At 34.5% G+C, this 16515-nt stretch overlaps 3 protein-coding genes and 1 pseudogene across 5 annotated transcripts; 2 read left to right on the top strand and 2 right to left on the bottom strand.

The window, feature by feature from the left end:
• Positions 1-10: 10 nt before the first annotated feature.
• Positions 11-4107, top strand: LOC8258851 (ADP,ATP carrier protein ER-ANT1). The gene is given in 5 exon segments (XM_025157373.2): positions 11-22; positions 578-626; positions 629-858; positions 2290-2661; positions 3098-4107. Coding segments are annotated over 5 exon segments (969 nt in total). The 3' UTR covers positions 3404-4107.
• A 545-nt stretch (positions 4108-4652) lies between these two features.
• LOC8258852 lies at positions 4653-5850 on the bottom strand (annotated as a pseudogene).
• A 2635-nt stretch (positions 5851-8485) lies between these two features.
• Positions 8486-11943, top strand: LOC8261288 (acidic leucine-rich nuclear phosphoprotein 32-related protein 1). 3 transcript variants are annotated; one of them, XR_001535241.3, is made up of 3 exons: positions 8486-9506; positions 10287-10579; positions 11640-11943. XR_001535241.3 is itself a non-coding variant. In XM_002519217.4 (2 exons), exons 1-2 carry the CDS (start codon positions 8784-8786, stop codon positions 10527-10529), a joined length of 966 nt encoding a protein of 321 aa, XP_002519263.1. In that variant the 5' UTR covers positions 8486-8783; the 3' UTR covers positions 10530-10847. The 3 variants fall into 3 exon arrangements, 1 of the variants encoding a protein (XP_002519263.1); XR_001535240.3 differs by lacking the exon at positions 11640-11943 and adding an exon at positions 10715-10847; XM_002519217.4 differs by lacking the exon at positions 11640-11943 and having other exon boundaries at positions 10287-10847.
• A 118-nt stretch (positions 11944-12061) lies between these two features.
• LOC8261289 (importin subunit alpha-4) lies at positions 12062-16111 on the bottom strand. Its single transcript, XM_002519218.4, has 10 exons — positions 15209-16111; positions 14778-14874; positions 14579-14670; positions 14335-14466; positions 14053-14238; positions 13752-13915; positions 13298-13376; positions 12976-13104; positions 12718-12845; positions 12062-12625 (listed from the first exon to the last, which is right to left on the bottom strand). The coding sequence occupies exons 1-10, from the start codon at positions 15428-15430 to the stop codon at positions 12253-12255; spliced, it is 1602 nt and encodes a 533-aa protein (XP_002519264.2). The 5' UTR covers positions 15431-16111; the 3' UTR covers positions 12062-12252.
• Between the last annotated feature and the right edge of the window lie 404 nt (positions 16112-16515).

The following is a 16515-nucleotide window of genomic DNA, read 5'->3' as shown; positions in this document are numbered from 1 at the left end:
CAATGTTGAAATGGAGAAATCAGTGAAGCAAAACGAGATACTTTATTGAATGATCAAACAAGAATTTAATATAGTAGAGCTATAGTTACTGTTATCCTAGAATCTTGGCCTTAACCAACTACTAACACAAGATCAGGAGCTACTAACAGCCCACTAGAATAGCTAACAAACTGGCTAAAGCTTGACTTACACAATCAAACAGAACTTATTAAGATAAATGCATAATTAATAATTTGATCCAACAACCTCTCCCCTCTCGAAGGCCACGTATTTTTGTTGTTTTAATTTGACTTTACTAGTTTTAGGTATGCCATATGCAAGCTTATGGTCTGTGAAAAAGTTTAGACCTTAACTCCTTATAAATGCATATGTATTTCTGTGTTTGTGTGAAATGTAAATTTCTTTGATGGACATCCTGTTCATTTTGATGCTAAGTTAGTAGCAATAACATAACTTTATTTGATCCTAAATTTATTAATAATCTGGATAACAACTAATCATTTTATTGACAAGAAAATCCGTTGCTCGATTTATTATGAGAAAATTTTAATTTATGTTGGCCTTGTGATCTTTGCAGGCTAAAAGAGAGGAGATAAAGAAGATGACTAGAAAACCTGAAAAGTTTTCGGTAGTTTTGTGATTGGAGGGGCAGCAGCAGTGCTGTCAAAGACTGCTGCAGCTCCAGTTGAGAGAGTGAAGCTTCTGTTACAAAATCAAGGAGAGATGATTAAGAGGGGACAACTCAAAACACCTTATATGGGTGTCCGCGATTGCTTCAAAAGAATCTTTAGAGAAGAAGGAGTGCTGTCATTCTGGAGGGGTAACCAGGCTAATGTCATTCGATATTTCCCTACTCAGGTCTTTTCCTTGCTCTTTATAATACTGCTCACCTCTATTTTTGGTCTTACAATTAATTGTTTGTTGATAAGTTGCTTGACCATATGCCATTAATTTATGTTGCATCTTGTTTGATGTTAAACTATTTCAGTTGCCTCTTTTACAAGTATCATTGTTCTCAATTGTTACCATTTCTTTTAACTTCTTTTGGAGATTGTCTTTGCTATTGTCAAAGATTTAAGCCAACTACCTATGATCTTTGACTCAGTGATACTGGAGTCACCTCTAGGGTTTTGAGTTCAAGCTCTAGTCAGAGCCTAATTAACCCAAAAAAAAATAGGATAAACCAACTCTTTGACCCTCATGTGAAAGTTAGTAAAAATAGTTTCAGAGCTTGGTGACAGCCGATTATAGTGTTATTTCCCTAGGTAACATCACAACATGATATGGGGTGGGCCCTGCATTCAAGCTCAATGTGCTGGCATAGAAAAGACTATATTACAAGTGTAAAACCAACTAGACCATAATCTAGTAACTTGATTTTTGTAAATTAAGGGGTTTGTTGACAACCAAGCTTGAGCTAATACATACTCAAATATGTTTTCAAGTGTGTCAGTTTGTTTCACAGCTTTTTAAGAAACATTTTTTGGGCATCACTATATGATTTCTCCCATAGCTTGTGAAACTCTTATATATTGCCCATAAGATTATTAGTTAGTATCGGTATTTAAAGTCTCAAACTACTTCAAATTTGAGGACATAAAATTATGGTCAGCTAGGTAGGTAGCGTGCAACAAAAATAGATTGAGTGTGACAAGAGGCTCATATTGGCGAGAAGGAACAGTCAATAGGCTGGATTTCTCTTCGACTTTCTGGAAATACAACTTTATACTTTTAAATTTCCATTATCTTTATTTTATTTAAGCCAGAGATGCACAGGGAATTGAGACACTATATTCTCTCTAGCACTATAATGAGATTAAGATTCTGTTGTGTTCTAAGTCGTTGTTGGATGTTTTACCTATCATCCCTTCTTTAGCAGGTCACCAAGTGCTTTCTTGTTTACTCTGTAACCCTATTTAACTTTCTCCCCTTCATTTTTTAGTTATTAGGATCACTACTTTGCAGTTAATGCGCTATTTATGACTCTCCATTGTTGAATGTGGAATTTGCTATTCAAAGCACTTCACTACAAGCTGAACTAGAGCAGTCTTTTGTTGGCTATACTGAAATTGAATTATTATCCTTAGGAGTGAGTGACTGCCTGTGCGACCCTAGTGCAGTAGCGTATTAAACATTATGCTCAAAAGAACGTATCAGGAGGCCTGGATGGTTTAAATTATTCTCTACCATTATTTGTTACCTTGCTTTTTTCTTTGATCCTTTTGTTAGTATATGGTCTTTTGATCTTGCCTAATATGATTACTGAAACAGATGCTCGATTGTCCATAGGCTTTCAATTTTGCATTCAAAGGTTATTTCAAAAGCCTTTTTGGACATTCAAAAGAGAAAGATGGTTATATAAAGAGGTTTGCTGGAAATGTGGCTTCAGGTAGTGCTGCTGGAACAACGACTTCATTGCTTTTTTATCATTTGGACTTTGCACGTACCCGGCTAGGGACTGATGCAAGGGAATGTTCAATTAATGGTCAACGACAATTCAAAGGGTTACTAGATGTGTACAGTAAAACTCTTTCAAGAAATGGAATTGCAGGACTATATCGAGGATTCGGGGTTTCAATCATGGGGATAACTATGTATCGTGGCATGTATTTTGGCATCTACGACACCATGAAGCCCATCATTTTGGTGGGACCTTTTGAGGTAAGTGCCTCCGCCTTTGGTTGTTGATCTTTGCAGCAAGCTTTACCTATTCAAGAGCAAATGAATATGGATCGCACCTTAGCTGAAGCATGATTCGTAATTTGTGGATGTTTGGTATGGTTATTTCTTCATGTGAGATCTATAACTCTTCGAGTTGTCTAGGAGAATTTTCCAGATCAAAGTATTCAAACTTTATGACTGCTAGATTAGATGGTTCAGCATCTGATTTGGGACCATTGGCAAAATTCGTAAAAATAAAATCTGCTTTCATGTGAATGATAATGTCATTGTGTCAATTATATCATAAAGGACTCATTTCCTAATGATAGTAATAACCTTAGTTCTCGTTCATGTGCATTAAGTGGGGTACATATGTGAGTTCTGTCCTCCCTAGTTCACAAATGTTGATTGCTTAAGGAGTTAACTGTTTATGCAGGGAAATTTCTTTGCTAGTTTCCTGTTGGGCTGGAGCATCACCACAGTCTCTGGGGTGTGTGCATACCCTTTTGACACTTTGAGACGTAGAATGATGCTTACTTCTGGACAACCCTTGAATTATCGCAATTCCCTGCATTCCCTGCATGCACTTCATCAGGGTTTCACAACACTATACCGAGGAGTTACTGCAAATATGCCTGCCAGTATTGCAGGAGCTGGAGTACTAGCAGGCTATGATCAGCTGCAGAGAATTGCAGTTAGTCGCGGTTATGGCATCGACTCTCGCAAAAATGTATTGAAGTAAAATCCTAAAGAATATTTTTTTCTTTTTTCTAGTTGATTCTTGTACATAATGGTCATCTACAATTGTGAAAAGAATGAGATTGAGAAGGGAAAGAGGAGCTGGAAAAGGAAATCATGGGCTTCAGTGGCGGATTCCACCCTCAATGCAGAAGGCGATGAAAGGATATCATGTGCATTATTTTCTGTAATATAATATTTACAGAATCAGAGTTGAAGCAGGATAAGAAATTTACTTCATCTTTAGTTCACTTTGAAAGTGTGTTGAAACTTTGATATTATGGTTGTTTTAGTTAAATATAATAAAAAAAAAAAAAAAAGAAAGGATCTTGAGAATACTTGAATGCAAGTTGCGACTCACTGTTTGGTCTAAACTAGGAGAACTTTATGATTCTGATAATAAAAAACGTACTCCAGCTAAAATATAATATAATACATTAGTAAAAAATAGTGCAAGTTCACAGCATCCCAACCTAGTCAATTGCCTGTATGATTCTCATACTCTAAAGCTTTCCACAGGCAAAATAAATTAATACATTAATTATTAAAATCCAGTGCAAATTGAAAGCATCTGAATCTAGCCAGCCTGAGAGCTGTGCACATTACTAATAAAAACTGAAATCTATGCACCAAAACGGCAATAACAGTCATCCGTTCGAATTGTTTATCCATTTGCATTCACAACTTGATATATATAATAATGGCCTATTGCACAAATAAGCCCCTGAACTATAGCCTATAATGCATATATCACCTCAATGTTCACTTTTGCCTGTACATGCCCTTAAAATTCTTTGAAAATCACTATTCAAGCCCTTTACTTTTAATCAATAGTTTGCTGCATAAGAAAATAAGAAAATAATATTATGGGCTCCACTTTTTTTTTCCTGTCCTTATCCTCCCTCCTCTTTCCTTTTTCTTTTTCTCTTATGGTTGTTCTTTATTCTTTTCCATAACCTCTATTAATAATTTCCAATCTAAACCTTCAACATCCATCAACTAATCATTATTTTAATTAAACTATGGAAACAAAGAGAAAATATTGCAAGATTAAATTGACATTAAGAAAATAAATTAAAAGTTATATATCAAATTTTTAATTACTAAAGAGACTGGCGGTAAAAATAACGGCAGTGCCATATCATTGCTAGTTAGATTTTTTTTTTTTTAATTCAGTTTGTTGGTTAGGAACTAAAAAATGAAAAAGAGACGGTAAGAAGGAAAGAAGAAGGAAAATGAAAGAGAGTAGGACATGCTATTTATTTTTTGATTATTTTTTTTAACCAATAAGAGCCTCTAGGGCAAAAGTGAACATTGGGGTGATATGTGTATTTTAGCCTATAGTTCAAGGACTTATTTCTGCAATAGGCCTATAATAATAGTATATCAAATTATGGAGTAAAAGGAACAGAGAAGAGAAAGCAGATGTCAACTTCGAACATGAGATTGATGAGACATGAATTTGAAACCACAGCCACTTAGTTTTTTGCTCAGTAATATGATCCATGCGGTCTGCCATCTCTTGTGTGAGATGATTCTTCACCTTTTCTAAAGAACACACTGTTAGGAATAGTGAACTGAGAATTTGGCCGCTGCTCTCCATTCTGTCACATCCAAATTACTCAAATTTCCAAAACTACACAGGTTTATGACCTTTTGTACCAACCCTTGTCTCTCTTCCTCTGTGTTAAAGGGGTAGCCCATAAATTCAGCTAGCTTTTTGACAATAGAAACAATATCCTTCTTCATCTCTTCATACTCCAAAAGCAACACTTTTTCAGGGCATTTCAAACTTTTTCCAATATCCCAAAACATGTTCCCAAGTAAGGTCCAGAAGGAACAAATCCTTCACAAAATAACTCTAACCCTTATTCTAAACTAGGATATTTTCAGGGTTAACATAAGAAAACTTTGTAAAAAAATACTAAAGAGATATTAACACATCCTTTGGTTCCCTAGATATGTAAACAATCTTACAACCTGAGGCTGCAATAGAAGGAGGTAATTAGGAATTATAATTACTGTGTGTAGCAAGAAGTGGAATTTCTGGGTTGTGAAGATGATCAACTTCAACGAAGGGAACACAGCCGTGTGGAGCAGTAGTAAGCAAAGGGTTATTGTTGGAGTCATCGCTGAAACGAGAGCGAGTAAGAATGGCAAAAGCTAGAGCTTTAAGCCAAGTTGTGCCTGTCTTAAGAAAAGAACACAAGATAATATCACAAGGTTGAGGTTTGAAGTTTTCTTGAGCTAACATCATTCCATGAATATAATCATGTTAGTACAAAAAGCCTTGGTAGTAGTCTCCCAACAATTTCTTTTGGGAAGGGTTGAGATGATCCTTTTGTGTTTGTTAATAAGGGTGAGTGCGAGTGCAGGCTCTCCTCCTCCTCCTTCTTCTGCTTTTCTACGAGGACTATCCATTTAGCTGGAAAAGGTAACTAAAGTGAGATGCATGAAGAAATTAATGGGATTTGCTTTTATACACATACACAAGCAATTATCAACAATTGGCAGCGTCTTTCTTTTAATATTTGAACATCAATATTTAATTAAAATTATAATAGAAATAATTACCACATTATATAAATAGTCTTTTTCATAATAGAATTAATTTATTAGTTTTTAATTATAAATAAAAATCATACATTACAGCTGTATCCAAAATCAATAGGATAATTCCTATTTACTCAATACAGGATAACTTAATTGCATCAATATTTATATGATAATTAATTAAATAATATTTTTTTAGCGGATCATACTTTCATTTCGTTCACTCATATTTTTATATGTAATTTTTTTTGAAATTATTTGTAGTAATGATAACATTATTTATATTGCCTATGCATAGTGTCACAGACCGCAAGTTACCAAGCCTGTGACAATAGGCTTGTACAATGAAAAATACAAACATTTTGACAATCAATAGTGTTTTCTGGACACTTATTTTCAATGCAATAATAACATCTGAATAAAATATATTTTTTTCTCCAGAGAATAAATAAAATGAGTTTTTATTATTGACTCAATTAATTTCAATGGAGAAATAATTTTTTTTATATTATTATTATTGACTTGAATGAATACAATAAATTATATATAATGAGTTTTTTTTCAGGCATATAATATTTTAATTTTTATTAAAGTTTCTCTATTCAGATTGTAAAATTATATTTTTATTTTTTATTTAAATTTAGATATAAAGCCTTTTTTTTTCTTCAGTAAAATGGATGTTAACAATAAAATACGAGATATATAAACTTTGATATAAAATGTATTCTCACATTGAAGGATAACGACTTTTCAAATCTCATGGTTAACAGTATACAACAGTATATGGTATAAATATTAAAAATAAATCAATAATATATTAAATAAATAAGTTTCAAATAAATTTTAAAATATACAGTAAAAAATATATAATGAGTATATAACTAATATATTTCAGGTATATCATATTCCAACAATTAATAATTTTTCTTATTAAGATTTTGAATCATCTCTTTTTTTTTTTCAAGTACAGAGATGAACATAATATTCTTTTTTTAAGAAGAATCAACAATATTTTTATTTTTACAATCAAAATCTCATTTATTTTTTACATAAGAATTTGAACTTTACATCACCTTTTTCAATGTCTTATCCCCCTTTTTCACATACGTAACATCATTTTTTAATATCATTAACTCCAAAATATTTATTAGTAGAAGAAAAATAAAAGTCTAAAATCTCTAAAAATCTATGCATTAAATCGAAGATAGTGCTTAGGAGAAGAAGACAATCGAGCATTAACTTTGATATTCATAAGAAATCGAAAATGGAAGTTGCAAAATTCAAAACTGAAAAAGAAAAAAAACTTATATCAACAAGTTAACCATCGATTTCAAATAACAGTAGGAAGTTTCAAAGAAAATAAAAGAGAAAAAGAACGAGAAAAATTACACGAATAGAGAAGTACTAAGAGAAGAAATTGTGAAAAAATAGAGAATTAAGTTCAAAAAATTATTAAAAAGTAAAAAAGAAAATATATATAAAAAAGAAAGAAAGTAAAAGCATAAAAGTAAAAACTCAAAGCCAAATGTATAAAAGTAAAAGAGAAAAAAAAAATTGCGTGAATGATGTAATTTTTTCAATTATTCTTTAGAAAATTTCCAAATTTATTTTTATTCAAAAAAAAAAATTAATTACATAGATATCTCTAATTTTTTATTTTTTAAAATTATCCCCTACTGTTTTTTTAGAAATATTCATTCTTCATATTCTTCATTTTTTCTTCATTTTAAAAGAAAATTAGTTTTAGATACTTTAAAGATACATAACGGATACTATATTTTTGTAAACATATACTATTTGCTCTTGAACATTTAAATTGAATTTTATTTTATTTAAAAAAAAATTAGATACTCAAAGCATATTATTATTCGACAAACATATAACTTTTGTTGTTCACTTTTTTTTTTTAGTTTGTATTTTATTTCATTTAATAAAAATTAAGATATCTAATGTATACTTGATGAATACTATTTTTAGTTAAATATATATCTTTTCCTAATATTTACGTTTAAAGTATATTAGATATATACTATTTTTACCTTGTAGCAATTTATTTAATTATTCATATATAATATTCTCAGTACATCTTCATTAGAAAGTTGCTTTTTATATTTGTTAATTTAATCATTATTAATATCACAAAATCAAACAAAATACAATAATATTTCATAATAATTAATGTGTTTTAAATAAATTATCTGTCAAAAATATACTGAACGCATATCATATAATATTGCATTTTAGAATTTTTTTAAATAAAATTTTATTTTTAGATATTTTTATTATTAATAATGTTTACTGTTATTTTTTGTAATTTTTGTATGTTATTGTGGCAATTATGAGAGGAACCATCACTTTTCAAAGTCTGTAGGCTTTAAGCTGATACCCATAACATGCTAATATGGCCTAATAAAATTAATTAGAGCCCCCGTTAGCAACAATGGGCCAAGAAATGATCCGCAAGAAATTTCGAGAAAATAGAGAACCCTAACCCTAGATGCCCCAACCTCTCCATTGCACGTGACAATCAGCTGACTTGAAGAAAAACGAGTATTGAGGCGCCGCAGTGACCCTATCTCTTCCAAAATACATATTCCCTCACCTCTATCGTCCGATCTCCTTCCACGTCATCAATCCGCGTCATTCTACGTTTCAACGGCTCAGATCAAGTTGCAGAGTTACTGGTACAGCGAACGAAGAAGCTCCTCTCTTCCTTTCTCTCTCTCATCTCCAATTTCTAATTTCAAATATATTTTTTCCAAGAAAAAATTATTTTCTCGGGAAAAGTTTGTATGCCCGTTTGTTTGTTTTAGATTGTTAGGTTTTGAAACATGACAATCATGGAACAAGAAGGTGAAATTCTCGAAAAGGAAAACAAAATTAGAGTTTTTGGCGAACCAGAAGAAGAAAATAGCACAGATGCTGATAGTGAAACGAAGCAAAGCGTAGAAGTTGAAGAGGAAGAAGATGACGACGACGCCGATGACGACGGCGACGAGGACGACGGTGAAAGTGAAGGCGTAGAAGACGACGACGATGGAGAAGACGAAGGAGTCGAAGACAACGAAGATGACGACGACGTTCAGGTCTTACACTCCTCCGGTGGACCACCGGTTCAGTCAGCCGACGACGACGACGAAGAAGACGACGACGACGACGAAGATGATGACGGCGACGGCGGTGACGACGATGATGAAGATGATGAAGGCGTTGATGACGACGATGAGAGTGATGAGGTTCAGGTTTTACACTCCTCCGGTGGGCCGCCGGTTCTGTTAGCCGACGATGAAGAGGATGGCGGTGAAGGCGGTGATGAAGACGACGAGGACGATGAAGGAGTGGAAGATGATGAAGATGACGACGACGACGATGATGTGCAGGTTTTGCACTCTTCTGGAGGACCGCCGGTTCTGGTTGCAGATGATGATGAAGGGGAAGATGTGGAGGATGACGATGAAGATGATGATGGCGAAGGTGAAGGCGGTGACGACGACGACGACGACGATGACGATGATGACGACGACGACGATGAGGATGATGTTTCTGAAGCAGAGGTATGTGCGGATCTGCTTTATTTACATGGTGTAGGGTTTTTCTATAATTTTTTTCAGATCTGTTTTGTTTCTCATGTTTCCTTGTGTGGTTGTTAGGCTATGGAGGCGGTAGAACAGTTTGCTGCATTAGTTATTATCTTGCGTTTTGATTTTGTGCATGTTGGTGTGTTTTTTCGAAACTTTTTGGCAAAGGTTGCTGTTTTTGTGTTTCTTTTTTTACCCTTTTAGTACGGTAGTTTTGGCTTCACCAGTATTTCCAGATTTTTATTTTATGTTTTTAATGCCGTGTTTCAAGGTGTTTTATTTGATTTAGTTGCGGTGAAGATGTTCCTTAGCAGATTTGTTTATGTCTTTTTTTGTTGGGTCATTCTAATTGTTTTTTCATTCTCATAATCAAGTGTTTGAGCTGCAGGATTTTAGTTTATGTTTGTTTGATTACCATGGACTTGGCTGTAATCAGTTTTAAAGCAGCCTGTTTTTTTAATGTTTGAATGATGTGGCTTAATCTGCTAGCAAAAGATTTTAGGACCTTGTGTAATTTCCATATGATGGTGATATTGGAGTCGTCGTCGTCGTCTTTTGTTAATGGGATTTTCTTATGCCAAAGATAATAAGGTTACTAAACAAATGGGTTGCTCCAATAGTTTCACTTTATTTTTCTTTCTTTAAATGTCTTGATGCCTTATCCAATATTAAGTTTCATTTGCTCTGCGTTGACTTTTTTTTTTTTTTTTTTGGCCTGCTTATATTGTGATTTTATGTATATGTATTGGTGTATAGGAGGATATGGGAACCGAATACCTTGTTCGACCGATAGTTCGTGCAGAGGATGACGAAGATGCTAGTGATTTTGAGCCAGAAGAGAATGGAGAGGACAAAGATATAGATGAGGAGGAGGAAGATGAGGATGAAGAAGAAGATGAGGCTGCTGGGAAGGTTGAGGACCCAAAAAAGAGGAAGAGATCTGGTAAGGATGATTCAGATGATGGTGGAGAGGATGATGATAGACCATCCAAGCGATAGGGGGCTGGGGGGACCCTTCTTGGTTTTGAGGACTGACCATTAACATATAGGTCAATCTCTCTATCCCTGTCTCTTTTCCCATCTCATCTTTGTAGAAAGAAGGATAGGATTGCTTTTTGGATTATGTTTTTTTTTTTCTTCTTTTTTTTGGTTAATTTTAAATGCTGTGTTTTCTTTTTTCTTAGGATTATAAGATGTTTAATTTGGTTAATGCATAGTCATGTTGGGGGTTGAATGACACTATTTGAAAAAGCAGCTGGTTTAGACTTTCTCTGTAAGTTATAATCTTTAGCTAATCTCTTGAAATCATTAGGTTAATTTGGAGGCTTCTTAGTCTGTGCCCCTTTTTTCCTCTGCAAATTTAAATCTCCGTGGAATGATTGGTTGTAGTAGTATATATATATCTTGTTTGATCTTTGGACAAATGGATGAATCCTCTTGGACTTGTGTCACCTGCATAATACGATCGGGTAATTGTTACGGATTACTGGCAAAAGAAAATTATAAAATAATAATAATAATAAAACCTCTGGTTTTTCTTCAATGTAATGAGAGGATTCGACTCTCTTTGATGGGTGGGCATAAGAGGCGGAATGGTATTTGGTAGTGGGGCGAAGCGGGTATGAGATTCGTGTCCAGAATCCTAGAGAACTCTCTCTGTATTGCATTTGTAGGCAAATGGTTGCGGGTGTGGGTTTTCGGTGAATGCATGCATATACGGGTTTCGGTCTTCCTCAGCAAATGCAAATGAGAATCCGTTGATTAAAAAAGAAAAGAAAAGAAAAGAAATTTGAAAGTTTCAAATGAGAATGAACCATTGGCATACAAAGAGGTCATTATTGTTTAATGGAGCAAAAAGGGTAAAATATGTTCGATAAATAAAAAAAGAAAAAGAAAAGGAAAAGCGCTGGTAACATATATGTATCGTATTTAATACGGAGGAGATGGGTGCAGATGGCCTGTCAGTAGTAGTGGAAACGTCATCTCATGCATTGTGGACAATTATATTATTGTTTATTTCTAGCTAATTTCTTGACTATTAAATTTCAATTTACTGACCAATCCCTTTTTTTTTTTTTTTTTTTTCTTTTTTTGATTGCGAGTTTTAAGATATAAAAACAGGTGTTCGACGACAGCTGGAGAAAATGGGATGAGACAGAGAGAAGGATCTGGGGGTAGAAAAGTCCAAACCAAAATGGCATTTTTGGAATCCATCCATCTATGAGCTGGAATCAATTTATTCTCAAAATCCAGTTCCATCAAATTGCATTATTATTCATTTTTGTATCCAGTTGGCAAGTTTTAAAAAATAATATTCCTAGATAATTGAACATTTAAAATTTGATTTGATATACAACTTCTTGTGACATCACAAGGTTAAAAAATCAATGTGAATAATAATGAATTAGATACAGTGATGCTTTATGATATATAATTCTCGTTAGCTTATCTGACTTGCTAGATAAGGAGAATCAGCTGTCTTTCCTAATGATAGTATTAAAGAGAAAAGAAGATACAAAATAAAATAATGATTATCTTTAAAAAAGAAATTATTATTCATAGAATCCGAAAAGTGTAGACTTCAGTTTACTTCAACCATGCTATCACATTCACAACAAAGGGCCAAAAACACAAAATCCTGACCCCAAATATTGTTTCGTTCTTTTTTTTTTTGAAAAAAAGAAAAGAAAAAGAAGGAACAAAATTCTTATTCCCAATCATATCAGCTACTGAATTTGAATCCTCCGATGGGAATGCTGGGCTGGTTTGTCCCGAAGCTCAGGTCTCCATTACTGGCATCTATAATATTCTGATCCTCTTCTTCTTCCTCAATCCAATACTTTTCCAAAATCTTCACGGCCTTTTCATAAATCTCATGGTTGTCATGGCTCTGTAAATTTTCAATTTTATCCAGCCCATCGCAGTCATCTATTAACTGTGCATACATATTGACTGTGGTATTGCCAGACTCCTTCTCAGTCTCACCAATTTTCAGGATATTCTCTAGACCCTCAAGGCACACTGTCACAATTCTCGGATCAGGACATACTAGAAGATCACACAGTGGTTTAATGCAACCTTGACTCACCAAGTATCTGAATCGAACATAATACGCAATTATCCACATCAATATAGTCTGATTATAGAGAAAAAAAGAATTAAACCAGGTCAAACAAACAAATCATACTGAATTTGTTCTCGGGAACCACCGGAAGTGGCGTTGGAAATCGCCCATGCTGCCTCCTTCTTGACTTCAAATTCAGCATTTTGTAACAGGTGCACAAGTGGGGAAATGATATTTGCCTCAATTACAGCCTATTATAGAGACAAGAGTTAAAGAATGACACGGAGCAACGTTCACGATTTTTTTTTACGGCAACAAATAAGAAGAATATGACATGTACATGGAGGTATTAAGGCAAAATAGACGTTATTTTTCATTTACCTGTATTTGATGTTTATTCCCAGCAGTGATATTTGAAATTGTCCAACAGGCTTCTTTCTTGATACTCTTCTTGTAGTTTTGTGTAAGAAGTTGGTAGAGACAAGTGAGCCCTTTGTTGTCAATTACACACTAGTAACACGATTCTTGAGTCAATTTTTCATCAAAATGAATAGAAAATGAAGATGATAGATGGAATATCTCATACAAACAGACACAGCATAATAAACACATGCCAGATACGTTACGAAATGCAACTTATGGATATAGTTCCCCATTTATTACATGAGGAGAGACGAGTAGAAGTATAGTACAGAACAAGTACCTGGGTCTGAGTATCATCACCGGTGACGATGTTCCCCACAGTTCGTAGTGCAGGTACAAGGACTGTTGTTGATGGATGACTGCAGAAAAACACATTTTAACAAATACTCATCATGGATGCTATCTTTTAGATGTAACCTGATGGATGCCACAACATTAAAAGGAAAAATACAACATTAAATAACCATATATCACGTTACTTGGAATTGCCTTAAATAAAAAAAAAAATCCTATTTGCTAATTTTATATCAAAATATGCAAATACTAAGTTCAAGCATAACAGTGAGACAAAAGAAAAAAAGAAAGAAAAGAAATGTATTAAGTTTACTTTGTCACTTTTAGATGGTTCGGAATATTCATAAAGCCGTCCAGTATTTTTGCAAGAATCATAGAATGAGAGAGAAAGTGTTAAACAGGAAGCATTTTCAACATCAATTATGTAAACACCATCTTACAGTAGAAGCTCCACAAGTCTTGGAGCAATGCCTGCCTCAATAACAGCCTGAATCTTGTCATTTGTGCCATCAGAAAGATAAGAAAGTGCCCAACAGGCATCTGTTAACACTTCATCATCAGTTGAGTAAATAAGGTGCTGAAGGGCGGGCAATGCAGGCTTGACCTGGACAAAAAGTTACCAAACATTATGATGTTGTTCTACTACGTAGTGGTCAAGCATCCCCCAGAAAATTTAAATACATATTACTTGCATTAAAGGCTACTCCAAAAGTAAAAGAAAAAAGAAAAAAAAGTTCTCACCTGCTCAAATGGAGCTGGTGGCTTTCCGCGGCAGAAATTCGATAAAGTCCAAGTAGCATTCCTTAGCATTGAAAGTTTTGAGTGCTCATTGAATTGTGCAAGTAATGGCATTAGTGCACCATGATTAAGAACAAGATCCCTGCAACTAGGCGAGTCACCAGCAACATTACCCAATGCCCACACTGCCTGCTTATTGTGCATGGGTTTTTTGTTTAGAAAAAGAGTCACAAACAATTGAGCAAAGAATAGAGAATCTAGAAGTCATAAAAGATTCAAGTCAACCTGTTCCCGAACATCATCATTTGCAGAGCCAAGTAGTTGCACAAATTTGGGGATAGCACCATGATCAATAACAACCCGTGTGTGTTCAGATGTCCCGGACACAATGTTTGTCAATGCCCATGCCGCCTCAAACTGATAATGAAAGAAAAATCAGGCCCTGATGGTAAATTAAGCAACTAAATTCTCTGTGCAAGAGATAAAGGTTGAACAGAAGAAAAATAAGGACAGGCTCTGAGTGTTATACTTGCAACTGAGGCAGATCGAGCCTATCCAGGAATTCCACAAAACGAGGAACGACGCCTACTTTTATTACTTCATCGATTGGAGGGCAACGCTCTGCACAATTACAGGAAGAACTACTCAATATTTTAACTAGGACATGGAATGTAACCAGTGGTTGGGAGATCGATATTCACAGCACGAACAGTTTAGACTTTACACACCAATTGACAATAGCTTTCTGAATTGAATAGTTGCTTCCAACTGCAGGTTAGGGTTATCAGACAAAACTCCTTGTACCATTACAGGTACATTTTCCAACTGCCATCAACGCTGAGAATTAGCACAACTGATAAAAACTTCATTCCAAGATTAAAAAAGAAAATAAAAAAGAAAAGAAAGTTGGATTCTTCTGATTCTTCTTATCAGCAGAAATCTTCTAGACAGTTAAATTAGCCTCATTTAACCTAAGATCTCCCAACCTTGTATTCTCAATCTTAAAACCCTAATAATAATTAGCAAGGATGATACAAGCATCTGATATAAAATCAAAACTATAAATCTTAAAATTTTAAACTAGAATAAACAAAGTAATTACAAGAAAACATGAACAAAGAAATGGGCGTATATTAATATAAAAGGAAAAGAAAGGTACTTTTTTGTTGATGGCATCATTAGTTTGTGAAACCTCATTTAAATTCTGAGATTGAAGAAGAGCAAGCCCTTCTCTTCTTTTCTTAAGAAGACTATCTTCTCTCTTATTCTTTCTAATCTCAACCAAATTATCCTCTCTTCTTCTGCGAGCTTCATCCCCATCAACACCACTCTTGTACGATTTCTTCCTCGCATCCGTACGCGAACCGGGTCTTAGTGACATTGGCTTTTGCTTGTCTAAAACTCACTGTATCACTATTGCTCACTAAATGTTTGATGAAAGTCCTCAGTCAAGGTAAAGCAAATTTTTTTATTTTATTTAGTTTAAGCCGCCAAAAGAGAGAAGTAAAGAGAGCAATAATTGTGAGACGAATTATAAGTAAATGAGGTGGCAAAGCTGTTGCTGTTGTTGGTATCGCCGCCCAAATCAATTACACTAGCTTAAAGGGCCTGTATTTTTTTATAAGAAATTTGTAAGCAAGTAAAGTGGCTTTTGTAGGCTTTAATAATTGGTTAGATTCATGGGAGCCACATGCCCGTGCAAGAATTGGACAAAGATTTACAAACGAAGAATGAGTGTAGTTAGCTGTAATGTATCTGCTTTAAGGGATTGGCTGTTCTCTAGCATAAGCTAAACTTTTGAGGCTCACTCTATTGGTTTATTGACATTTTCTATTTTTGAGAAGAACAAGGGAAGAAGAAGAAGAAGCAGAAGAAGAAAAAAATTTGTTGGGAAAGCTACTTCTATGGCTGGTTGGTTGGTTGGTTTGTCAAGGGACAAAATGGCTATTCTGTTATATCAATGGTTGTTGAGGCTGAGGTGTACCACAAGAAATGAAAACCAAAAGCTCTTCAATAGGAATAGGCCCAATGCGTAGTTCGCCTTCGGACTTGCTTTAAAAGAAATGTGGTTTCCTTCGACATATCAATTTCAAATTGAATGGTTCCGTTATATGATTGAATTAAAATTGAAATGTTCGAATTTTATTGAATTAATGAAACCATAGTAAGATTGAAGAAGAGTTGACTGGTAGGATCATATGATAAACTATGTTAGCCCTGGTCACAGAGCACACTCCAATATTCACTGTGAATCCATGAACCCATCTACCACACTTATCTCTGATCAATTCACCCGCACACAGCCACGCCGCCATTTGCACCTCTACTAGGGAGGGGCTGCTACTTGCTAGAAGTTTGGAGATTGAGAGGCTTACGGTGGAGGCGTACAGTTCGGGTGCGGTCCAGATGATCACAGGTGAAAGTTGGGTTTTAATGCAAAAATGGGTCATCCTTAATCACCCACTT

Source organism: Ricinus communis, chromosome 9 (assembly GCF_019578655.1).
Source record: "Ricinus communis isolate WT05 ecotype wild-type chromosome 9, ASM1957865v1, whole genome shotgun sequence".
In the NCBI taxonomy this organism is placed as follows: Eukaryota; Viridiplantae; Streptophyta; class Magnoliopsida; order Malpighiales; family Euphorbiaceae; genus Ricinus; species Ricinus communis.
The sequence above is the reverse complement of the archived record's forward strand: the minus strand, read 5'-3'. Positions and strand labels throughout refer to the sequence as shown.

Bases quoted from the DNA above. Each gene is read 5' to 3' on its own strand.
- LOC8261288 (XM_002519217.4), top strand. From the start codon at position 8,784: ATGACAATCATGGAACAAGAAGGTGAAATTCTCGAAAAGGAAAACAAA. The intron at 9,507-10,286 runs GTATGTGCGGAT...ATTGGTGTATAG, and splicing joins ATGATGTTTCTGAAGCAGAG to GAGGATATGGGAACCGAATA.
- LOC8261289 (XM_002519218.4), bottom strand. From the start codon at position 15,430: ATGTCACTAAGACCCGGTTCGCGTACGGATGCGAGGAAGAAATCGTAC. The intron at 13,377-13,751 runs GTAAGATGGTGT...GTTTTTCTGCAG, and splicing joins AGACTTGTGGAGCTTCTACT to TCATCCATCAACAACAGTCC. The intron at 13,105-13,297 runs GTACTTGTTCTG...TCGTGTTACTAG, and splicing joins GTGATGATACTCAGACCCAG to TGTGTAATTGACAACAAAGG.